The following is a 26,190-nucleotide window of genomic DNA, read 5'->3' on the forward strand; positions in this document are numbered from 1 at the left end:
CTCATGGTGCGTGTGTAGGAGGGGCCCAAGGCTTCCAACAGCACCTAGGTGGTAAACATGGGCTCCGTCCAGTCCATTGTGTCATCCGGCTCTGCACGGTCTATCACTTATATAAACAAGCTATTAGCTCAGGAGTAAGTGTGTCCTTGTACTGAACTGTTGGTCAGTCAGCAGTGGACGCTGCTGGGACAGACTGCCATTCACCTGATGCGCACTGTCCTGGTCTTTATGCCTGCGAGGGGTTAGAAGACCATGGGGGTTGGGCTGATGGATTAATGAGTTTACATGTTGCAGTCCTGGTCTCCACTCCAGTGTTCGAGGAAAGTTGTGAGCTCTCTCTCTCTCTCTCTCTCTCTCTGCCTCCACTCTCCTGAGCTCATGTGTGAGGAGTGCATGCTTGCACGTGTGTGAGCATGCAGGTGAGCCTGTAAGTTAATTGTCACTTCTTGGGTGCTAGCCACCCTGTCTTTTGAGGCAGTCTCTCACTGGGACCAGCTGTTTGCTCCTTAGGCCATGCTGGCTGGCTACTCAGCCAGCCCCAGGATTCACTGGGATTGCAATCCTGTACTACCACGTCTGGCCTGCCTTTTAAATGTGGGTTCTGGGGATCAAAGTCAGGACCTCATGCTACCAGAGAAGCCCTTTGCTAACTGAGCTATACTATACCCTTTTTTTTTTTTTAAAAAAAAAGACCGAGTTTCATATCATCTAGGCTAGTCTGAAACTATATAACCAAGGACAACCTCGAATTCCTGATCCTTCGATCCTTCTGTTTCTGTCTCTAAATCAACTTTTTCTCCTCTTTCCTCCTTTTGTTTTTTTTTTTTTTTTGTTTTTTTTTTTGAGACAGGATCTAGCCCAGGTTGGCCCTGAACTCACAATCCTCCTGATGAAGCTGGGATTATACAGGTGTCAATCACACCTCAAAGTAACATGACTTTAAAATATATATATATATATTTATTTTTATTTATGTGTGTGTGTGCCTGCATAAGTTTATGTGAACCACACAAATGCATGTGCCCATGGAGGCCCAACTATGTTAGATCTGGAGTGGGAGTTACGGGTGGTCGTGAGTTGCCTTATGTGGGTGCTGGGGACCGAACCAGCTCTCTGCTAGAGCTCCAAGTGCAAGTGACTGCTAAGCCATCTCGCTTATTTCCATTTGAGCCCAGGCATGGAGAAGTTCGTGGGAGTGGAATATACTGCTTGCTGGCATGCGATGGACAGCTGGGCACAGACACACACTCGGGTCGGATTTCTGAGCTCCTCCCTTGAGCTCCCTCGTCCTCATAGCTCAGCGTGACGAACAAAGAGAAAGGAAGGAAGGGAGGAAGGAAGGACTCTCTAAGGCTCCTTCCAAGTTACAGGATCCAGCCAGGACAGACATTTTGAAGAAATTGTAGGAGAGACTGGAGCCTATGTAGCCCTGGGGATGGGAGAAGGAGAGGGAGGGAACAGTGGGGCCGGGGATAGAAACACAGAAACACTCTGGGAGAAAGAGGAGAATTTGTTCTCACTTCCCCCTTTGATCTTCGAAGCAACCACAGCAGAGTATTTATTTTGTTAGAGGTCTGGGCTGTGACCACACTGCCTCCCCCCAGATTCTGGCTTCTCTGGGTAAAGAGAGACAGATGCTGGGCTCCATGCCTGCCTGGTCTCCTCCCTCCCAACCCCCTCCCCACCACCACCCAGAGTGTGGAGGCAGCTGAGTGGCTGTTGAGTTGAGACCTTAGCTGCACTGTCTTTGCTCATTGACTTCATAGTGAAGGACATGCAGCCCCAGGTGGGGTAAAACCCAGACCAGAGGAAGACAGCAGAAGCAGAAGCAGAAGCAGACATGGAGTACGGAAACCAAGGCTGGGATTTGATTGAAACCATCTGTCACACCAGTGTAGCAAAACAAAACCAACCTCCTAACTTCTTTTTGCTTCTCTTCTGTTTTATATTTTCGTGTGTGTGTGTGTGTGTGTGTGTGTGTGTGTGTGTGAAAGGGCTTAAAAGGGGAGAGTATAGGGGGTTAGGTGAGTGTGGCTAGGCAGCGTGGGGGAAGGTGTCCAGGCGGGCCCTTGCCTGGGCACCTCTGCCCCTGAGGGACCACACACACACAGGCATAGTATAGAATAGAGTTTATTCAGAGTAGGGGATGGGAGTTAGTGGAAGAGAGAGAGAGAGAGAGAATAGAGAGAGTGGAGTGGAGGCCGGCCATGACCACGTGGAGGGGGGAAGAGCCCTAGGGGCAGAGAGGTGAGAATGTGGGAGAGCAGAGAGCAAAGAGAGAGAGGAGGAGCAAGTAGCCCCTCTTATAGTGGGCCAGATCTCTGGGGCGGGGCATACCTGGGATGTGGGGTGGAGCTTAGACAGAACCCCAACAGTGTGTATGTGTGTGGTGTGTGTGTGTGTGTCTGTCCATCCTGGGCCTACAAGTGGAGGTCAGAGAACTATTTCCAAGAGTTGATGATCTCCCTCCAGCTTGTAGGTTCTAGTGCTCAAACTTAGGGGGTCAGCTTTACCAGCTGAGCCATCTCTGTGTCCACAGCCCCCTCCACACACATACACACGCTTTTTGGTTGAGACAGGGGTTCACTTAGTATACCAGGTTGGCCTGTAACTCACTCTGTAGCTCAGGCTTTCCTTGAATTCCACAGAAATTATTGGATTACAGACCCAAACTACCATGTCTGGCTGCGTCGTGATTACATTCGCCCCTAATTTCTGCAGTCATCACTGAGCAGAAACCAGACCTCACTTTTCACATGCCAAATGTCTGGGCAGCAGGTCAGAACCGTGTCAAGGAAAGGGCTTCTTCGTGGGATCCATGATGCTCAGAGAGAAATCTACCCTAGCTGTCCACCCAGGGCAGCTCACTAAGCTCTCACCAGCCCCTGCTCTTCAGGGCCACATAAACACCATTGTTCATTTTGCTCCTGACTGGAGAAGTGAGTTAAGTTAAAGACCCAGCAGATCCAACTGAGGGTTCTTTGGAGAGACAATTGCATCCGATGGTGTTTTGCTGGGACAGACACATGAAAGAGTGTTTTCCTGAAGGGAACACAAGTGAAAGGCTATTTTTGCAAAAGTAGGTACGTGAAGGAATGTTTCACTGAAGCAGATACAGGAGAGTGGATGTTCTGCTAAAACAAGCACTCGAAAGGACAAGTGATGAAGGATTCTTCTATAAAGACATGTATGTATTGGTCTGTCTTACATTGAGCTCCTTTTGTCAGGACTTCATGCACCAAAAGACTTCTGATGGTGTGCAGCAGTTTCTGTTTCCTCAGATGAGGACAGAGTGATGTCAGCTGACACAGACTCACATTGTGAGACAAGACCCGTGGGGGACACGTGATGTTTGGAGGGAGAATAAAAAAGGACTCCACAGACAGTGAGGAGAGCTTGCTTGGCTTGCTTGTGTAGCAGCCACTTCTTGGTCTCATGCCTGCTTTGGAGGCAAGCATTCTACTAAGGACTTCATCTTCCCAGCCTGACGTTGGCTTTAACCCACTGAAGCTAATTACCAAGAAATGGACTGGAGCATGTGCGTTAGAACAGACCCGTCTGTGTTTATGCAGACCAGACTTCTAATCTCCTGGCCCAGGGGCAGGGGGCTGTGTGAGCTCTTACTGGTCACCAGAGGCATCAGTTGCCTCTCCAACCCTGCTGCTCCAGGGCAGTCGGTAACTGTCTGTCAGTTCTCGCCTGCAGGCTCCCAGCCCTTCCTGTTGAAGTAAGCATATGGGTTATAAAATGGGAAGTGCACATCTGTGCAAACAAAAGCAGCCAAAGGAACAAAAGCTCAGAGGAACTAGCTGTCCCAGACGATACTTGGCCTGTGGGTCCCATCTTTTCTTCTCTCCTAGACCATGGCTTCCCGGGAAGGGCTTGGAGCCGAATTGTAAGCTTTTACTTCTGTCTTCCGCTGGATGTTTCAAGGAACCTCAAGACCCTGGAAGGTGGGGTTGTCTGAGGACACTCTTTCAGGGATGGTGCAGAGCAGGTATTTACACCAAGGAGGCGAGATACTTGGCATTCACACATAACTTCCCACCCAGTGTGCGACCCTTCCTGGACCAGGTTTTCAAGTTAAAAGCATTTTTATAGCTCTCTTGATAGCAGCCACTTCTGGGCTCTTCCTCTTCTCTGAGTCATTTTCTCCCTCAGGCATTGTCCCTGGCCCAGATCTCCAATGAGGGAGCAGAACAGAGCTAAGGAAGGCCGGGGAGAGGAACACAGGCCTCGGCAGCTCCAGCCCAGGCTGCTTGCAGAGATTAGCTGATTTGTCCTTTGTCCTAGTGACTGATGCTCCTTACAGAACTGTATCAGTGTGACTGCACAGTAGACTAGAATTCAAAGTCAGAATTCAACCAGCCTCGTTGGTCCAGAACTCTCTTTGAAGTGGCGCTATCCCTTTCTGTCTCTCATCATCACTTTTTAAAGATGAGTCTTTTGGGGTGGGGCTGTAGATGAGGTGGTCGGGCGCAGACCTAGCATGTGCTTTGCAGCTCCGAATAAATCGGACACAGCTGCCATGCCTATAAACCTACCCCTGGGGAGGTGAGGCAGGAGGATCAGAACTTCAGAGTCATCCAGAGCTGCAGAGGAGGCTGAGACCAGCTGAGGCTACATGAGACCTTGACCTTCAAACAGGATCTCCTGCCTCTGCCTGCCAAGTGCTGGGATTACAGGCACCATAGGCTGGGGGTATTTTTAGGCAAAGAAACTGAGATGAAGATTCTAAGGGATTGGTAACATTTACTTGACCCATTGGCTTTCCAGATGTGTGAGAGGTTAAAATAGGGTGTGGAGAGGGTACCTGCTTGTCCCCGTGGTAATATGGTCTAGGACCTCAAAAGAGCCTACAGAATTCTATGCGAGCTGCTAGGGTCCTGGGCTGCAATCTAAATAAAGTAGTTTTTTTTTTCTTTTTAAATAAGCAAGCAAGCAAACAAACCAAGCCTGGCACCTGCCTCCCTGCTATACTCACTCTGTGGTAAGTCTCTTCACACTTCCCAGGCTGTGGGCATGATCTCTTCATGAGAGGAGGGGTCACCTTCTAGGATGGGAAGCGTTATAGAAGAAAGGAATGGATCTATATCAGGGTCCAAGCAGGCTGAGGTCATATGAGTGCTGTTACTTTTTATTTGTTGAATTAACTAACTAATTAATCTTGTACTGGCCCCACTTGCTCTGGCCCAAAGATTTATTTATTATACATAATTACACTGTAACTGTCTTCAGACACCCCAGAAGAGGGCATCAGATCTCATTACAGATGGTTGTGAGCCACCATGTAGTTGCTGGGATTTGAACTCAGGACCTTTGGAAGAGCAGTCTGTGCTCTTAACCACTGAGCCATCTCTTCAGCCCTATTTATTTATTTGTTTGTTTGTTTGTTTTAAAGACAGGATCTTACTATGCAGCCCTAGCTGTCCTGGAGCACTAACTCAGTAGACCAGGCTGGCCTTGAACTCACAGAGATCTACCTGCCTCTGCCTCTGCCTCCCAAGTGCTGAGATTAAAGGTATTCATTACAGACCTTGGCTGTAGGTATTTTGCTTGCCTGAATGCATGCCTGTGCACAATGTGCAGTGTCAGGTCCCTGAGGTCTAAAGAGGGTTTCAGATTCCCTGAGCTAGAGTTCCAGTTGGTTCTGAGCCACCATGTGGGTGCTGGGACTCAATCCCAGGTCCTTTGCAAGAACAAGAGCTCTTAAGTGCTGAACCTTCTGCCCACAGCCGCAGACAGGATCTGTAATCAACAGTACTCAGGTGGGCAGCACAGTGAGACCCCCATCTCAAAAATAAAAATGGGTGTGTCACTTTTGTCTGTAAGTCTGTGGTTTTTGTTGTTTTATAAGCTCCAAGGTTTCGTTGTAGCCCAAGCTAGCTAATTATGCAGTCTGGAGTTCCTGATCCTGCTTTCTCCACTTCCCAAAGGCTGGAACCACACACCTGGCACTTGTGAGGAAGGAGCTGTGTGTAGAGAAAGGAATATAGAGGGAAGATCTAGCTTTCTCCCTAAGGTACCTCTGGAAGAGCCTAGTGGTTAGGGCTGGGAGCGCGCTACAGGGAGAGCTCCAAACTCAGTCAGGAAGCCCTGGGGCCTGGGTGAGGGTGTCTGGAGCAGGGACTTGGCCTCCCTCATTATCACCCAATGTGAAGGATAGGAATGGGTATCTGTCGTCCGGGGCAGGGGTGGGGGGTGGGGGGCGGGGGGGGGCACCCTGGAGAAAACCAAGTTAATTTTTCATAAGTAACTTTAACACAGAGTCAGTTAAATTCAGGTGAATGAAAATGCAAAATACACTTGGGAGGCAGGGGCAGGAGAATCAGAAATTCAAGGCCACGTTGGTTACAAGAAGTTCTGGGTCAGCAGGAGCTATATGAGATCTGGTCTCAAGACAGGAAGGGGAGGGGCAGGGTAAAGGTGCCAGCCAAGCCGGAGGAGCGGAGTTATAGCCCTGGAATCCACACAGTTGAAGGAGAAAAGAGACTTCTGAAAGTTGTCCTTTGACTTCTGAAATCACTTGGTGACACAGGAGACACCCCCCCCCCCAAAATAAAATGTTAAGGACAAAACTAAAACTACACCCCCTGCAAACCACACACACACACACACACACACACACACACACACACACACAGAGGGAGAAGGAGAGAAAGAGGGTGAGGGAGAAGGAGAGGGAGAGAGGTCAGGAGACAGCTACATAATAGTTTTATAAAACTAAACAAGGGATTGTCACCCCAAACTACTCTGTATGTTGTTGAAAGTTGACGTCGTGTTGAAACAGTCCACAATCTTGCTGATTAGTCTCCCTTCCAGAGAAACAAAAACAAAAAAACCTCCAAAACCTCAAATATACCCACAAATACATAAATGTCTGTAATTAACTGAGCAATGACGTCTTCTGCCTGCCCACTGTGTGTGTGTGTATGTGTGTGTGTCTGTTGGGAAAGCCTAGATCTGCTCTTCCCAATCCCCTTTTTGATTCGAGGATTTTCCACTGATAGGCCACAGAAGGTTCTTTTCAGTGTCTCCAGAGAACAGTTCAAAAGGGACAGGCTCAAAGTGACTATCTTGAGTTGATGCCTACCGATCCAGACCCTACAGGCTCCCCGAAGCTGTCCAGGGAAGGAGCGTACAAACAGCGTTTGCGGAGGGATGGCTACACCTTAGCGGATCATCCCAGCATCCCCTATGCAGTCCTGCTTACATTTGGGACGTGAGGTTGGCAGAGCACTTGGGGTTCAGGCGGTAGGGTCACGAGAGATGTGGATACTCGCCCCTGGGCTCTGACCTCGACAGATGCGGAGGAGGTGGGGCTTTGGCTGCCAGGGCGGGGCGGGGCAGCTCGCTGTGGGATGCAGGGACAAAGGCGCGCGCGAGCTCGAGGCAGGCCTCCCCGGAGCCGCGGGGGAGACGCACCCGGAGCTATAATCCCATCGGGACACTGCTCCGGCGTGGCGGGGACCACGCTTCTTCCGCCTACCGCGGCCGTGGCCGAGCAGATCGGGGAGACCCACACCCGGGCCCGTCGCTGCCTCCAAGCTCCGGGCCGCATCCGCGCCGCAGCCTCCGCGCGAAGCACGCGCCGCCGGCTCCCACCGCAGCTTGCTTCCCATTGGCTGGCCGGTCCGCGGGCGCTCCCGCCCCGCCCCCCTATTGGCTGAGGCCTCCGCGGTTCCCCGCCCCCTCCGCTTGCCAGCCGCGGCTGACATCACGCGGTCTGAGACGGAGGCGCCCCCGGGCTCAGCCCCGCAGCCCCCTCAGGCAGAGGCGCCGCCGCGGTGCCCTGCAGAGGATGGTGCGCGCCGTGCGGGCCGCTCCCCGCAGCCTCAGCCGCAGCAGCGCCTCAGCCGAGCTGGCCGCGGCGGGTAGCCGACCCCCGCACCGGGCGTGCGGCCGGCCGGCGCGCTGAGGCTCGGACGCCGGAGCCCGGGCGACGCCGCCGCGATTGCAGCGGCCATGGGGGCCCTGACGAGCCGGCAGCACGCGGGCGTGGAGGAGGTGGACATCCCGTCCAATTCCGTGTACCGCTACCCGCCCAAGTCCGGTGAGGGCCGGGCGCGCGCCGCGGGCCGGGCGGAGGGGAGGCCGCGCGTCGGATGCAGCGGGCGGGCATCGCGGTGGCCCGGGCGGCCCCGGAGTCGGCCTAGGAGCTTGGGGAGGTCCTCGGGATGCAGGGCGGGGGGCGCCCCCCATCCCGGGCCCCGGCGACGCCACGCGGAGGACTGCAGGTGCCTGCAGGGTCACCGAGGTCACCGCTCGCGTCCCCGGTGGTAATCTGCTCTGCGACAGGGACGCGCGCCGCCTGGGATGCGGCGCTGCAGCGGCTGCGGGTTGGAGAGGCATCCCTGACCTGCGGCACCTGTGCCAGGTGTCGTCCCCGGGCTGTCGCATCTGTCCGTGCCCCCGGGACGGCTAGAAGTGCGTTCCTGTGGGCGTGAGGAGTAGGGGAGGACGAACTTGCTTAAGCGAGTCTTAGTTTTTCCGGAGGCTGTCGGGGGAGGGGGGCAAACTAAGTTAACAGAGATGTGTAGGGAGTCTGACAAGGGTCACGTGGATTGTCCCTTTCCTAGTTTCTGAGAAGGGGATGATGGCTGGAGACAGGGCAAAAGTGTTTTCTGTCGCACACTGTCACTTGAAACAGTCAATGCCTCCATCCTTGACGTCAGCGTTGCAGGAGAGTTTTGACAGCAGATGAGAAAGTAGTCCACTGCTACCTGAGCCGCTGACGGGTGACCCGGCCACACATCCTTTATTATCATCATATTTTGTTTTCTTTCTTTCTTTCTTTCTTTTTTTACTTGCTGATCTCAAGGCCCCTGGGACCCATGTCTGCCACCTTCCCTCTGGCTTGAGGACCTGATGTGGATTTTGATGTGGAGTGAGTGAGGTGTCAGAATTGGAGAATTGGACGGGATCCCATTCTCCCTGTGGTAGAATAAAGACATGCTAATGAGTCGAGCTGATTTCTCAGCAGTACATCCCAGCTTCTGCCAGGTGGGAGCTGGGGCCAGACAATGAACCAGCTTCCCTGCGGACTGAGTGCCAGTAGCTCCGTTTCTTGCTGCTTGTGGAGTGACTGCCAGTAGTAGCTCCGTTTCTTGCTGCTTTTTGTGTCAGAGAATGAGTCCTAGCAGAAATGAGTGAGAACCGCTTTAGAAAGGTCTGACTTTAAGCAGCGGATTGTTAGTGTTTTTAATAAACCTCTTGCTAATTATGACTGTATGGTAACTTTTATCTATTAAAAAATTGCATCTTAGCACCACCCTGAAGGCTGAAGCAGGATTGTTAAATTTGGGGTCAGCCTGGGCTACACAGTGAGACTGTCTCAAACAAAATAAAACCAATACAACAACAAAAGGAGGCTGATTTAGCCTCCCTCCCCAGCGGTAGGATTACAAATGTGAGCCACTATCCCCGACTTGCATTATGTTCTTTAAAAACACAAATATGAAGCCAGGTGTGGTGGTGCACGCCTTAATTCCTGCACTTGGGAGGGAGGCAGGTATATATATATATATATATATATATATATATATAAAATCTGTGAGTTCAAGGCCAGCCTGATTACAAACAGAGTTCCAGGGCAGTTACACAGAGAAACCCTGTCTTAAAAAAAAAACAAAAAACAAAATAGCAAAGCAGCAGTTGGCTTTTTCCTCTTAAGAAGTCCCTTAGCTTTTTTTTAAAATTTATTTATTTATTTTTTTATTCAATATATTTTTTGTTTACATTTTAAATGATTTCCCCTTTTCTAGCCCCCCACTCCCCGAAAGTCCCGTAAGCCCCCTTCTCTCCCCCTGTCCTCCCACCCACCCCTTCCCACTTCCCTGTTCTGGTTTTGCCGAATACTGTCCCTTAGCTTTTTATCGATCAGAATATGAAGTATGTTTTGCTGAGCCTGGAGTTTGTGATGGAGCTGGCTGCCTCAGGAGAATATTTACCCTTCCTCCGCTTAATCCCCCTGCCCTAGCTTCCCTCCCCAGACACAAGGATTATGAGCATGAGCCTCCACATCTGGCTCCAAAGCCTTTCTTAACGAACACGTTCAATATTTAACAGTTCAAAATAATGCTCCCTACGCTGCCAATCTCTGAACCATTTTTTTAACCTAATTTTAACTCATTTTTACCTATTCGTTTTTATTGTTATTTTGAAGCAGGGTCTAGAGTGACTTTTGTAGCCAAGGATGACTACAAATTATCAACCAGGCAAGTTGACGCTTATAATGTAAACATGGTGGCTTCCTCTTAAAAAGAAGAATTTTTTTTTAATTATGTGTGACTGTGTGGCTTGGACTCTTTGGAGCTGCAGTTACAGGCATGTAGGCAGTTGTGAGCTGCACAGTGTGGGTGCGGGCAACTGATCTTGGGTCCTCCACAAGGGCAGAGCGGCCTATTAATTAGTGGCTCCTGCTGCCGGGCAGTGGTGGCACGTACCTTTAATCCCAGCATTTGGGAGGCAGAGGCAGGTGAATTTCTGAGTTCGAGGCCAGCCTGGTCTACCGAGTGAGGACAGCCAGGTCTACACAGAGAAACCCTGTCTCGAGAAAAACAAAAAAATATTACACTTCTGGGGGCTGAAGAGATGGCTCAGAGGTTAAGAGCACTGACTGTTCTTCCAGAGGTCCTGAGTTCAAATCCCAACAACTACAGGATGGCTCACAACCATCTGTAATGAGATTTGATGCCTTCTGGTGTGTCTGAAGACAGCTATGGTGTACTTATAATAAACAAACAAACAAGTGAGTCTTTTAAATAATTAATTACACTTCTTCCAAAAAGTTCACTGTTAATCATTTAGTGTCAGAGGTAAGCTGTGTACATGAACAATTATAAGAATGCAGAATCACAGCTGGGCGGTGGTGGCGCACGCCTATAATCCCAGCACTCTGGGAGGCAGAGGCAGGCGAATTTCTGAGTTCGAGGCCAGCCTGGTCTACAGAATGAGTTCCAGGACAGCCAGGGCTATACAGAGAAACCCTGTCTCTAAAAAAACAAATCAAAAAAAAAAAATGCAGAATCATGCAGACCCTGTTCTATTAGTGTGAACTTTGTTTAATCTATGACATCAGTTAGTGTTAATATACCATAGCAGTAAAATAAAGTACAAAAGCTACATGATTGTATCAGTAGATTCAGACAGCACATTTGTAGAAACCTCCATTCATCTGTGATTAAAATCCTTTAACTCCAGCTCTCAGAGGTTAGAGGTAGATAGGTCTCTGAGTTTGAGGCCAGCCTAGTCTACACAGAGAGTTCTAGGACAACCAGAGCTACACAGAGAAACCCTGTCTCAAAAAAACCAAACTAAAGTAAACAAAACAAACTAACAACACTTGCCAAATTAGACCTAGAAAGAGTAAGTCTAATTAGACTTCCTCAGGCTGAGGAAGGACTTCACTGGGGATGAGTGTCCAGGCTGTGTGGTCCTGAGCACTTCCCTGCCAACAGCAGGAGCAAGGGAAGGACGCCTGCTTTTCCATTCATTTCTCTTTTTTTCCAAGACAGGCTTTCATGTCTCCCAGTGGCCTTGACTTTACCATTTAGCCAAGGAAGACGTTTAATTCCTTGGCCTGTTGTACACGCACACGCACACACAATATTTTATTTTAAATTAAGTCTTTTTAAAAGACAGTATGGTATTGCTACAATGAAGGCATATTTTAGTTCAATAGGAGAAAATTATAAGCCAGGAATAAATAAGCTTATTATCAGTTGACCTTTTTTTTGTTGTTGCTATGTATCATGTGGTCCACACTGGCTTTGAAATCCTCTCCTGATCACTCTCCTTGTGAAGTGTTGGGATTACTGAGTTTATCAAAAACAGTTAGTTCATGGGGAGGAATAAAACATTGAAGGGGAAAAAGGCTTCTCACGGAATTGTGTTGGGATAGTTTTATGTTGGCAGGTAATATGGTTCACTTTGACCATTTATAAGCTGGAGTGTAGCCCAGTAGCAGAGTCCTTGCTTAGTGTGTGAGACTAGCCACGTGCTAACGCCAGCAGGGGTGGAAACCTCAGCTCCTGTCTTGACATCACCAAAAATTTAACCAAAAATGGATCATAATGTGAGAAGACAATCCAGAGAACAGAAAGAAACGTTTTCAAGTCATGCATACAGTAAAGGATTTTTACCTAGGATACACAGAGAACTTCTGTAATAGCATGAAAGCCAGATTAACTGGACTTTGTGGCGCACACCTTTAGTCCTAGCACTTGGGAGACAGAGGCAGGCAGATCTCTGAGTTCCAGGGGCAGCTTGGTCTACAGAGCAATTTCCAGTATAGCCAAGGCTATACAGAGAAACTCTGCCTTGAAAAACAAAACAACTGTTCCCCCGCCCCCCCAAAAAAAGACAACCAATCAAACAAGAGACTTTTAGTATTGGGGGCTGGCTAGATGGTCATTGGTTTGTTCTCCCAGAGGTCCCAGGTACAATTCCCAGCACCTACATGGCAGCTCAAAACTGTAACTTACACCCTCACATGGACAAACATGCAAGCAAGATACCAATGCACATAAATAAAAATAAATTATTAAGAAAGAAAAAGGCAAAGTACTTTATAGACATTTCTCAAAAAATGATAGACAGTGGCTGAAGCCTGTGAAGAGACAGTATCTGCCAAGAGGGAAAAGGTGGGTATGGTTACTCAAGCCGGTAATCCCGGTTCTCAGGAGGCCAACGCAGGAAGATTCCAAGACTAGCCTGGGTTACAGAAGTAGGTCTTCGCCCTCCCCAAAATAGATAATAAGTCACATCTGTTAGGATGGCTGTCAGCTGAAAAGCAAAATAGTAACAAGCGTTGTTAAGGATGTGGACAAACGGGGGCTGGTGAGATGGCTCAGTGGTAAAGAGCACTGACTACTCTTCCAGAGGACCCGAGTTCAAATCCCAGCAACCACATGGTGGCTCACAACCATCCGTAATGAGATCTGATGCCCTCTTCTGGTGTGTCTGAAGACAGCTACAGTGTACTTACATATAATAATAAATAAATCTTTAAAAAAAAAAAAAGATGTGGATAAACGGAGACCCCGGCACCCTACCCACAAGACATGGCTCTCATGGAGGTCTCAGCATTAGAGTAAGAGGAACGCTTCAGTGTTAGAGGGTAGCCTGGGCTACAGTGTACATTCCATGTTAGCCTGGGCCAGTGTGAGATCTAGCATCAAAAATCAAACAGAAAAGAAATCCAGTTTTAAATGACTCCAGAACTTCTCGAGTGGATAGCTACCATGTGACTCAGCAGTCATACCACTTACTGTGTATATTCACGCGGCATTTGCACAGAGCACTTTCTCATGATAGTGAGAGGTAGAAATGACTCAGCTGCCACCACCGAATGGAACATCGATGTGCAGGCACCACACGCACACAGAGGACTATTCCCGGGCAGTGGGGAGAGCAGCTTCGACATGGACGACCACTCAGACGTGCTGAGCGAAAGGTGCCAGATTCAAGATATCACACCCAGTGCAATCAACATGGTGGAGAAAGAAAGTAGAATCACCGGAAGCTGAGGGGAGGGAGAGAAAAATGACTATTAATGGATTTCTTTTAGGGTAGTGAAAATGTTCTAAAATTAGATAAGGGTGAATTGTTCTCAGCCCTGAATGCACTACAGACCACACACTTTCTATCTGAATGTGTATTCTGGCTTCTATGGACTCCAGCACATGGACATACCCACACAGACTCTCTCTCCTCTCTCTTTCTTTCTTTCTTTCTCTCTCTCTCTCTCTCTCTCTCTCTCTCACACACACATATATTTTTGAGATGAGGGCCCATGTAGCTCAGACTGGCCCAGAACTTGCTGTATTGGTGAGGATATGTCTTTTTCTGTCATTTTCTTTTCATATGATATGTTCTTTTTTTTTAAATTAGGGTTTTACTTTTGGGTACATTGATGTTTTGCCTTCATGTCTGTCTATGTGAGGATGCCCTGAAACTGGAGTTAGAGACAGTTCTGAACTGCCACGTGGGTACTGGGAAGTGAACTCTGGTCCTCTGGAAGAGCAGCCAGTGCTGTTAACTGCACAGGGCTGAGCCATCTCTCCAACCCCTGTGGGGATAGATCTTTCCACCTCCTAAATGCTCAGATTATAAACGTGTCACTATACCTGGATTATACAGTTTAAAATCGATGAATGTATCACAGAAGTTACATTTCAAACCTAAAGCTAAGAGTTAAATGTAAAATCATAGAAGATATAGGAGAAAGTATTCAATTTGGATTATCCAAAAATCTAGAAATGATACCAGACGCATAATCCAGTGACATCTTTTTGTTGTCTCAATGCTGGGACTTGAACCCAGGGCCTTACAAATGCTAGGAACGTGTTCTGCCACTCATCTATATTCCCAGCTCTCAAAAGCACAACCCACACAAGTGAAAAAACATAACTTGGATTCCTTCAAAGTTAAAAAATTAAATTTAAAGGTATTTAAAAAAGCTGATAGTGACACAGATCTTTAATCCCAGCAGTCCAGAGGCAGAGGCAGGTGGATCTCTGTGAATTTGAGGTCAGCCTGATCTTCAAGGCAAGTTTCAGGACAGCCAAGACTACATAGCGAAACCCTGTCTCAAAAAAGAAAGAAAGAGAGAGAGAGAGAGAGAGAGAGAGAGAGAGAGAAAGAAAGAAAGAAAAAGAAAATTAAAAAAGGAGAAATGCTCAGTGGATGAAAGCACACAGTGCTCTTCCAGAGGACCCAAGTTCAGTACCCAGCACTCACATCAGGCAGCACACAACCTGTTCTAACTCCAGCTCCAGGGGATCCAGTGGTCTCTGTGGATTCCAGCACTCACATGCACAAACCCACACGTAGATTCCCACGTACACATCACTTACAGTATTATGATAAATCATTAGAAAAAAGCCATTGGGACCGGGCGCCTTTAATCCCAGCGCCCGGGTGCAAAGGCAGGTAGATCTATTTGAGTTTGAGGGCAGACTGGTCTGCAGAGTTCCAGGACAGCCAGGGCTACACAGTGAAACCTGTTTTGAAAAACGAGGGAGGGGGGAAGAGAAGGAGGAGGAGGAAGAAGAAGAAGGAAACAACAATGACAGAAGACAGAAGAAGAGGAGAAGGAGGAGGCGGCAGCACCGATGACAGAAGACACTGGGCTGGAATGGCTCAGGATGCTCACACCATCTGTGATTCCAGCTCCTGGGGAAGCAGCACTGGCCTCTGCAGCCACCCTCACTCCCATGCACACACTTAAACATACATGTAATTAAAGATGTCACGGAGGAGCTGAAGAGACAAGACAGAGAGAGATGTAATTACTAAGAGAAGGCGACTGAGAAGCTGCAGCCGTGGTCACTGAAAAGCATGATCGAAATGTAATGGGACTGTCCCTGAGAAGAGAGTCAGGCACGCAGGGACTGCCTGTAATCCCAGCACTTAGGAGGTGAGCACAAGAGGATCAGGAGTTCAAGGCTGTCCTTGTCTACATAGCAAGTTGGAGGAGGCCAGCCTGGACTACACAAGATCCTGTCTCACACACCCACCCACCCCAAAACAAAAAACACCTTGGCGTCAATGCTATGCTACTTTATACCCATTAGGATGCCTAAAATAAAATAAAAAAGGCAGACATTATCAAATGTTGACACAGAGATTAGAGTTCTTATGAATTGCTAAAGGAAGATGAAATATGGTACAGCTACTTTGGAAAGAATTTGGCAGTCTTTTAAATTAACTTGTAAATGTTAAATATGGTTGGTCTTGGTCACCATTACCAGGAATCCAGCTGAGAACATTTTAGCCCTCCAAAATGTCCCGCTGTGCCTGATACAGTTAATTCTCATTGCCTCACCAGACAGGGTCTTAACGCACTTGTCTGTTGTTGTGAAGAGACACCATGCAACTCTTGCAAAAGAAAGCATTTACTGTAGGGCTTGCTTACAGCTTCAGCGGTTGGTTCGAGGTGGGAAGCAGGCAGGTGTGGTGCTGGTACAGTAGTGGAGAGTTTTACATTCTAATCCAGGCAGCAAACAGATCAAGGCCCTGGGCCTGGCCAGGGCTTTTTAAACCTCACTTTCCTGCTAACATACCTCCTCCAACAAAGCCACACCTCCTCATCCTTCCTAAACAGTCCACCAACTGATTGACTAAGTATTCAAATATCTGAGCCCATGGAGGCCATTCTCATTTGAACCACCACAACCAGTTCTTGTGAGGCTGAGGCAGGAGGATCGCTCCAATTTCCAGGCTAGCTTGGGGCACATAGTAAGTACCAGGTCATATAGAACTATCAAGTAAGGTCTTGTCCCAGAAATAAAAACCTCCCATGCCGTCCTCAACATTACGCTCTGTCCTGTTCTCTGTCTCTGTATATCCCTACATTCGCTTCTGGTCTCCACCCTATAGAAACAGTGGACAGCCTTGAGGCTGCCTTCTTCCACTGAGCTTGTGTGGAAACTTTAGTTGTGTTCTTTGGCATGTGTCAGAAGGTCATTTCTGTAAGACACTGAACATATTGTGTTGTAGGAACATAATATTTTAAATTTTGTTTTGTTTTGTTTTGTTTTAGAGACAGGGTTTCTCTGTGTAGCCCTGACCTGGAACTCACTCTGTAGACCAGGCTGGCCTTGAACTCAGAAATCTGCCTGCCTCTGCCTTCTGAGTGCTGGGATTAAAGGCATACCCATCTAATATTTTAGACTTTTAAAAATTAGAGCTGGGAATGCAGCTCAATGTTCCCCTGACACCTGTGGACCCCTAAGCTCATTTCTTAGCTTTGCAAAGAAAAAAAATAATAACTGTTTAAAAAGGAAAAAAAAGGAAAAACATACTGCATTCTGCTCGTCCACTTACTGATGAATGGATATTGCATTGTCCCAGTGTGATTTCTATTTAAAGCAACAGTGCAGGACTAGAGAAATGCCCTAATGGACAGGAGGTCCTGCTGCTTTTCCGAGAGACCTGTGCCCTATTCCTGCTCGTGGGAAGTTTATGTGGCAGTTTACATCTGTGTGTGGAGTTTCAGGAGTTCCAATGGCCCTGTTTTGGCACATGTGTGGTATACATACATACATACAGGAACCCATATGTAATAAATAAAGTTGTCTTACATGTAAATTAAAAAAATACAATGAGCACTGGAGACATGGCTAAGTGGTTAAGAGCACTGATTGCTTTTCCAGAGGTCCTTAGTTCAAATCCCAGCAACCACATGGTGGCTCACAACCATCTGTAATGGGATCTGATGCTCTCTTCTGCCATGCAGGCATATAGAGCACTCATTTATATTAAATAAATAAATCTTTAAAAAAATATGTACTGCCAGGCAATGGTGGTGCATGCCTTTAATCCCAGCATTTGGGAGGGAGAGGCAGGCGGATTTCTGAGTTGGAGGCCAGCCTGGTCTACAGAGTGAGTTCCAGGACAGTCAGGGCTACACAGAGAAACCCTGTCTCCAAAAATCAAAAACCAAATCAAAACAACAACAGAAACAGAAAAACCCTAATACGATACTCTGAACATCTGCATGTTTTTTGAGTATACATGTGTTTTCATTTTCACACGTGTCGATATGTGTGAGGTATATGTGTTCATGCATGTGCACGTGTGCTTTCTTGTGGGGGTCAGATTGCTCCCCCCTCCCTGTTTTTAAGACAGGTGCTCTCAGCGAACCTGAAGCTAACCAATTTAGCTGGGCTGGCTGGGTCAGTGTGCCTTTCTTTCCCAGTGCTGGGATTGCAAGCATGGGCCGCCCACTGCTATTCTCAGCTTTTTACATGGGTGCTGGGAACCAGACTCAGTCCTCCGCTTTCGTGGGAAGCACTTTACCAGGGTCTCCGGCTCTCCCCTTCTTGTGCATCACCTCTGAGACCTCATTGTTGACTCTCTGTCTTGCTTCTTTATTAAAACGAAGACCCTTTACTTCCTGCATAATAACAGCTTCCCCTTCATTTGCGGGGAGGGGTGGGCTTTGTGTATTTGTTGTTTTTTCAATAAGGTCTTCAAAGTACAGGCTTTAGCTTAAAGCTAGATTTTATCCCAATGCTGGCATCTGCCAATTAAATTCATTGAGCTTTGTTGTTAAGCTATATTAAATAAAAAGTTATTTTTAAATACATTTCCATTTATTGGAATAATCAAGTGTATAACTCCATTACTCCAAAAGTAAATAGTACAAGATTAATATTTTCCATTTACAGGCAGAACATTCGTTTATACTGTGACCTTACTAAGGGAAAATATGCAAAGGGGCTTCCCAGCAAGAACCATTAGCACAAGATAGCCACTGCCAAAACCTAAAATTATTTGCATGTTTGCCCTATACAATATAAAGTTTTTATGACTTGAAATTTGAAGGTTTGGGTTTGGAATGTTGCCACTCACCATTTCTCTGGTCTAAACACGTGGGTGGGGTTGTATTTTGCTCTTCAGCATGTTTCGCAGTAATTACATGTTGAAAACATCTATATCTAAATTTTCTGTCTAGGTTCAGAAGTCAGGATTTTGTTTGTAGAATTCTAGCAGGCAGGGCAGTCTTTAGTTCTGTTTCATTTCCTATTTTATTCTGGACAGGGGACTGTGTGCTGAGTATACCGGTTCCTCCACGAGATAAGCAAAACAAAAGCCTGCAGTTTGGTGTAGAAAACAGAAAGTTTTCCAGACCGAAGGGTCTGATTTACAGACCTCGTTTGCCTCTGCCAGAAAGGAAACGTTCCCTGTGATTTATCAGGGTGAGCATTTTATCTTCTCAGCCTTTGTCTCTCTTTACCTCAGTGCAGAACAGGAAAAGGAAAAGCCAGACAGGTTTGTGCCCCGAGGCTGCACGCCCTGGTCTCTTCCCTGTGTCTGTGTGTCCGTGCAAACAGCACAGCTGGGATGTGTGCTTGTATTCCCAAGGAGCGGTTGGTCCTCCTCCTTCACTGCTCCTCCCCTCTCTGGTGGATGGAGTTGAGTTTGGGACAGGGATTTGGGTTTACACATTGCCTCTCTTCACTTCTGCTGCTTCTTACCCATGCTCTTCCTTCAGTCACCAGGGTCTTTAATCCACAGGGCTCTCGCGGGGCTGAAGGCAGAGGTCCTATAAGCTTTGCAGATAGCATTGAGTTCCATCTGTGGTTGATGGGAATCTCCACAAATGATTTTTTTTTTTTAAAGAAAGAGTTTGTCTGTGCAGCCCTGGTTGTCCTGAAACTCAGTCTGTAGACCAGGCTGACCTCGAACTGACAAAGATCTGCCTGCTTCCGTGCTGGGATTAAAGGCATGCATGCCCCACCATGCCCCTCAAAAATCATTTTAGTCTCTGTGTTATTGGCAGTGGTTTTAAATTTTGTATCTCAAAACTCGATTCGAGGTTAGGAGGAGGGCAGGCTCTCCTAGTGCTCTCGGACAGGGCGCTCCTCCTGACAGAGCTTCCTGTGTATCTGGGACTACAGGCACATACTGCTGTGCTACAGAGTTTGGTGGGGTTTTGTTTTTTTTTTGTTTTTGTTTTTAATGGAATTTCAATATGAAGGCTGACTTGGCCTTGAACTGATGATCCATCTTCCCCTGTCTCCTGGGTGTTGGAATCACAGGTCTGTACCTCTGCTTCAGGCAGACCTTGATTTTTTTTTTTTTTTTGTATATTTTTTGTCTGTTTGTTTGTGTTTGTTTGGTTTTTTCGAGACAGGGTTTCTCTGTATAGCCCTGGCTGTCCTGGAACTCACTCTGTAGACCAGGCTGGCCTCGAACTCAGAAATCCGCCTGCCTCTGCCTCCCAAGTGCTGGGATTACAGGCGTGTGCCACCACCGCCCAGCTAGACCTTGATTTTAATACAAGACAAAATCTATATTCAGCTTTGCGTATCTTTTTGAGACAGGTTCTCTCTACATCCGGGGCTAGCCTGGAACCCCTACTATCCAGAGATCCAACTCCTTCTGCACCGAGCATTGGGATTAAAGGCATGCTACCACCATCCCCAACCCCTTGTTTCTTGTAAAATTTGGTGAGATTCGCCAGGCATGGTGGCAGAGACCTGCAATCTCAGCACGTAGGAGGTAGAGGCAGAAGAGGCAGCAGTTTAAGGTCAACCTCAGCTACCTAATGACCTTGAGGTCAGCATGTCACATGAGAGCCTGTCTCAAAAAGACATTTCTAGTAGAACCTTTCTCCCTGCTTAGCCTGGTGCCTCAGGTTGTTAGAGCTCCTGGCTTGCTGGCTTAGATCACTGTCCTGTTGAACCAATTAATCCCAGTGACCTCCTGCCCCACGTTCCTGCCTGACCACTGTCAGGTGCCACACTGAATTCATCTGGACAACTTTGGTTACCTAGATGGCTTCTTAACATTCTTTACTGGGACAAGCAACCTTCTGTGTTAATAAATAAACAACAAACAAACAGCTTATCTTGTCTTGTGTGCGCAGTGCTGAGCCTGGGCCCAGGACCATGCAGAGAAGTTATGTAAATGCTTTGCCTCTGAACTCATCTCTCTCAGCTTTTAGGTTGGGTTTAGTTGCTACTGTTGTTGTGGTTATTGTTGTTTAGGTTGTTTTTGTTCTTATTTAGGTTGGTTTTGTTGTTGGTTGGTTTGTGGTTTGGTTTGGTTATTTGAGGCTGGATCTCAAAATGCAGCTCAGGCTATAGGCACACAACCGAACACCCAGCCAATATTTTCTTTTCCTAATTCCACCTAATGTCTAAGAAACAGATAATTCCTGCTATATAGGAAATGTATCTCAGAGCCAACGGTAATGGCTCAGTTCATTTGAGAAGACTACTTTCTACTGAAGGCAGCTAGGCTCCGCCCCTCTATCAATTATGCGCCAGGAAAATAGGGCCAGCAAGTGTGCAGCATGAATAATGAATGGATAGTGGTGCTGTCCTGGGGTGCATTGTGCGTTGTACTGTCCTGGGGTGCATTGTGTGTTGTGCTGTCCTGGGGTGCATTGCGTGCTGCTTCGTTGCAGCAGCCAGCAATTGTGTTTCTGGGTTCAGCAGGTTTCAAGGCACAGCCTGTTGCTGTGTTGCTGCTTTGGTTTGGGCACTGCTGCTCTCTGCAAGTGTTTTCCTGATTTTTAGTTTAAGAAGGGCCTCCCTGAGCTGGGCGTGGTGGCGCACGCCTTTAGTCCCAGCACTTGGGAGGATAGGTAGGCGGATTTCTGAGTTTGAGGCCAGCCTGGTCTACTAAGTGAGTTCCAGGAAAGCCAGGGCTACAGAGAGAAACCCTGTCTCAAAAAACCAAATCCAAAAAACAAACAAACAAACAAACAAACAAAAAAAAAAAAAAGAAGGGCCTCGCTTTGGTGAGTGATCTTCAGCCTCGTGGTCAAATTTAGTAGGTGTTTCTGGACTAAAGCTAGAAACACCTAGTCTAGAAAGGAAGATCGGAACGGTCCGTTCTGTTTTTGTTACAGCTGTTGTCTCCTGCCCTGTAGGTTCTCTGTAGCTGAAAGTGCTAGAACTCAGTTTTTCAACTTACTGAAAAATCTCAAAATCATAGCTGACTGGGAGCTGTATTATGCACAAGGCTTTGTGGTTTTGTAAGTTCTTTGCATTAATTTGAGAGTCAAAGTATATGAGCATATTGACAAAATTTTCTAAGGTTTGAGACCTTTCCTCGGATGACTTACCCTAGGGTCAGGTTAGAGGAATTTGAGGGTGCGGGGTGTGGTGCCGCCTACCCGTAATGTTAGCACTTGGGAAGTAGAGGCAGGAGTTCAAGGCTAACCTCAGCTACTTAAGCAAGTTTGAAGCCAGCCTAGGCTACATGAGACCCTGTCTCAAAAATAATCCAAAACTAGCAAACAAGCCAGTTAACCAAGAAATTTAGAAAAAGAGGAATCTGTGTCCCTATCAAAGTTAAAATATGCACTAAAAAAAGTGGTTCTCGATATTCCTGATGTTGCGACCCTGTAGTAACCTAATTACTTCTTCATGTCATGTAACCCCCAATCATGAAATCATTTTCATCTTCATTCTATAACTGTAATTTTCCTACTGTTATTAGCTGCAGGGTAAATATTTGATATACAAGATGGTCCTAGGCAACCCCAGTGAAAAGGTTGCTGAACCCATGGGCAGGGGCCCACAGGTTGAGAACCCTCCCACCAGGCTTGCTGCTGACCCCAAGCTTCTTGTTGACTGTTAAGATGACCTCACTTTATAGCCCAGACTGGCCTTGGGTCCTTATGCCTTAGCCTCCCAAGCGCTAGGATTGCAGGTACACGCCATCCTGCTGATCACCTTTGTTCAGTGTGGAGAGGCAGCATTGGAAGGGTTACAGAGGTGAAGAAGTGCCGGGGCAGCAGGTGCGGAGACTATGGGTACAGATACATTTGAAACACCCAGGCATAGATGATACATGTCTGTAAATATGCTGATACCTGTAGTCAGGTTATCAAAGGCTCAGGAACCGCTCAGGGTGAGGTGTAAGACTCAGGACCACGCTGAGCCTGGTAGGAGATGCCTCTAATCCTAGCCCTTGGGAGGCTGAGGCAGGAAGATCATGAGTTCTAGGCCTGAGAGGGCTTCACAGCGAAACTCCGTCTCTAAAGAACGAACGGGGGCTTGTGGGGTGCTGCGGTGCATGCTTGTAGTCCTAGCCCTCAGTAGGCGTGTGCAGGCAGATCACTGTGAGTTCAAGACTAGCCTGGTGTGCTCAGTGAGTTCTAGACCCTGGTGGACTACACAGACGAGACCCTGTTTCAGAAAACAACATCATCATCATCATCAACAACAACAATAAAACCCAAGCAGGGTGTCAGGAGATGGCTCAGTTATTAAAGTGTTTGCTACGTGAGCATGAAGACCCTTGTGAAAAACTGTTTGTGGTGTTCCTAGACACAGCCTCGGGGAGGGGGAATCAGGTCAATCTCTGGGCCCACTGGCCAGCCAGCTTAGTCTAGTCAGTGAGCTGCTGGTCCCATTGATACTGACCTCTGGCATACACACACACACACACACACACACACACCACACACAGACACACACAGACACACACACACACACACACACCACACACACACACACACACACACACACCACACACAGACACACACACACACACACACACACACACACACACACTGCGCGCGCGTGCGCCGGGAGTAGCAAAAATACAATTAAGTTTATCAGTGGCCATTCACGGGGTTTCTTGGCTTTTGATTAATGGTATGTTAGGTCAGGATAAGGACTCAAATTCGTTACAAGAGCAGACGTGGCCTGTTTGTTGCTTCCTGTTCGGATGAGGCTTTCTGATTTTGTGCCAGGGTCTGAAATCAGAAGAAATGTATCCAATTCTTTGCTGAGAGCCCTGACCTCTTCTTTCCTCACAGCATCCCCACCCCCCACCCCCAGCCTCAGAGCCACCCTGCTTGTCTGACTCTTTTTGTCTGTCGCTCTCCAGGAAGCTATTTTGCCAGCCACTTCATCATGGGGGGAGAGAAGTTTGACTCTACACATCCGGAGGGTTACCTGTTCGGCGAGAACACCGACCTGAACTTCCTGGGAAACAGGCCGGTGGCGGTAAGGGTGTGATCTTTCTACTGGCGGTGGGCCTCAAGTGACCAGTTCAAACAGCCCTCTTAAAAACAAGTCTGTTGGTGTGGCAAGGGGCTCTCGGGTTCAGTGGCTTAGTGCTGCTGGGGGTGGGGGGAGGTTGGAGCTTTCCTGAGGATTCCCACTTCTAAGGGCACTTCCTTAAACAGTCCTGGCCAGCTAAGGCTGCTGTATGCTAGACCTAGCACAAAGCCTGGTACAAAACAAAAAGCCTTGGTAAATGTTTGTTGAGTGAATGAGTGAAGTTTCCCTGGCTTTGGAGTCGTACACGGTTAAGTCAGCACTTGGGAGACTGAGGCAGGAGGATTGCTGAGAATTCCAGGCAGTCTCAAGCTACAGCGCAAACTCTTAGGCTCTGGAGACTTTAAATGCATACTGTCTCCGTATATAACTGCTGCCAAGTGGCTCTTCAGTGGTCTGTGTGCAGGGGGCCTGCCTGAGAGACCACATAATGTTTTCTTGGATCCAGTGCCTCCAGGCCTTGGAGGACTACTTTGTTGTATTGGTTTTTTGAGGTAGGGTCTGTTGTGGAGCTCAGCACTTTGCTGTTTGGTTATGGCCAGGCATAGCCAGTCTTTCCCACATACTGCCCATGAACCCTTTGTGTGGATAGGATCACCAAGAGCGTCTGTAGGTTTGGTTGAGATCTAAAGGGCTCAAGAATTGCTGCGCCCCCTGCAGCACTCCCTCAGAGAGTAAGCATGTGGTCTGTAATTCCATCTGCTGAGCTGACCTCTGGCTTTGCCAGGATGCTCTAGGTTTGATTGGGGGGACATACCGAAACTGAGTAGACACGGAGCTTCAGTTCTGTAGAACTGACTTGACTCTCAAGTGACAGAGCTGGGTGTCTGCTTGTGAGCATCAGGTTACAGAACAGAGAGGACAGCCTTCTAAAGCCACCCTGTAGCAGGGGGCAAGAGCCACTTCTCTTTCCGGGGAGGGGGAGGACAGCAGGCAGAGAAATGTATGAAATGAATTGTCATATTGAAATATACATGCCACAGACTTCCTGGCTCCTGAGGTCTGTAGGATTGAACAGCTATTTCCTGTCATTTCCCAGTGGGCAGCTGAGAAGCCTTCCCTTCCTTCACTGGAGTGCCAGGGATCTCCCCCAGCATACTCCGTCAAGGCAAATGGTTAATCAGCTCTTAAGGTTGGATCTGCATGAACAAGTGTATGTGTGTCCAGAAAGGAGACCGAAGAGAGTGGGAATTGGGGTTTAAGGTCTTATTTTTATCTTGCCATTAACCTCTGTGACCTTGGAAGGTCTCGGATGGCCCACTTATAAGTGGGGACGGCTCTGATTTTAGAGGAGTGCAGTGCTTGCGAGAGGCCATCAGGTCTCTGCATGAGAAACAGCCTGTACAGCGGCAGTTGCATTTGGCAACCTTCCCTCCGGTTCTCTCTTCAGCTGCTGCTAACTGTGGCAGATGGGCATGCACTGTGCCTTTACGTTGTTGTTTATTGGCTTGTCCTTACATGCTACATGTCAAACATACAGCCCCATGCATGGGAAGCAAGTCACTTACCATTGACCTCTGCACCCTTAGCACGTGCGTTGGGTTCAAGGTCCTGGTTGGGTTGTTTATTTTTGTTTGTTGTTTGGTTTTGGCAGTGTTTTCCTACATACTGCAGACGGGCCCCAAACTCAAGATCCTCTTTATTGTCTTCAAAGAGCTGTGATTATAAGTGTGTACCCCACTCCCAGATTCTTCAGTGCTGTATTAAGCGATGCCCTGAAGGCCTCTGGGAACCACCGCAGAGACATACACAGTACAGTCCATCCGCTCCTGGAAAGTGCAGTCAGAGCAGCTACTGGCCTCTTTGTCTGCTTGTTTAGAGTTAGTTTGCTGAGGAAAACTGTTAAAGCTCTAAGCTACTTGGTTGGAACTGTCGTTTCTGCAACGCTGTCCTTCTCTCTGCTCCTCACAGCCAGGAGTCCATGTAACATCCCTCTGGTTCCTGGGGAAACTGCTGCCATTTAGCTAGTCCTGACAGTTCCTCAGGCTGTGTTCTCTGCAGTGCTGGTTCATGCCTTGCCCCTCACGCCCCCTGCAGCAAAGCCGCTAAGAGCTAAGGAGCACGTGTGTGCTTGCCTTCCCTCTCTCCTAGAGATGTGCCCAAGAGGTGTACCAAATGCAGCATCCGCAGCCGTGTGCACTTACTAGCATGTGTGCAGGGGAATGCCCTGCCATGCATTCTGGCACGGAGCTGCACTCCCAGAACAAGAACAAGCTTTTTTTTTTCCTTTTTTGGTTTTTCAAGACAGGGTTTCTCTGTGTAGCCCTGGCTGTCCTGGAACTCAGTCTGTAGACCAGGCTGGCCTTGAACTCAGAAATCCACCTGCCTCTGCCTCCCAAGTGCTGGGATTAAAGACGTGCGCCGCCACCAACACCCGGTGCATATTATTTTAATAGACTGTCTCAGGTAGCCCAGGCTGGCTTCAAAGAGGTTTGGAACTCCTCCTGATCCTTGCTTCTGTCTTTCTTTTTCTTTTTTTTAAAGGGATTTAAAAAATGTTTTAGTGATTCATTTATTGTTATTTTTTGTGCTTTAGTGTTTTGCCTACATGATGTCTTCGTGATGGTGCCAGATCTCCTGGAGCTGGAGTTGCAGACAGTTATGACCTGTCATGTGGGTGCTGGGAATGAACCCAGGGCCTTTGGAAGAGTAACCA

At 47.9% G+C, this 26,190-nt stretch overlaps 1 protein-coding gene across 2 annotated transcripts in view; it reads left to right on the top strand.

Moving 5' to 3' along the window:
* The first annotated feature begins 7,696 nt into the window (after positions 1-7,696).
* The window catches only part of Rnf157 (ring finger protein 157), a 60,308-nt gene continuing 41,814 nt past the window's right edge, over positions 7,697-26,190 (top strand). Inside the window, exons 1-2 of one of the 2 annotated variants that reach the window (XM_052193931.1) lie at positions 7,697-8,053; positions 23,362-23,480. In XM_052193931.1, the coding sequence (XP_052049891.1) occupies positions 7,966-8,053; positions 23,362-23,480 (207 nt within the window). In that variant the 5' untranslated portion in view covers positions 7,697-7,965. The remainder of the gene's footprint in view (positions 8,054-23,361; positions 23,481-26,190) is intronic. The other variant, XM_052193930.1, reaches the window with a different exon arrangement.

Source organism: Apodemus sylvaticus, chromosome 10 (genome assembly GCF_947179515.1).
Source record: "Apodemus sylvaticus chromosome 10, mApoSyl1.1, whole genome shotgun sequence".
Taxonomy (NCBI): Eukaryota; Metazoa; Chordata; class Mammalia; order Rodentia; family Muridae; genus Apodemus; species Apodemus sylvaticus.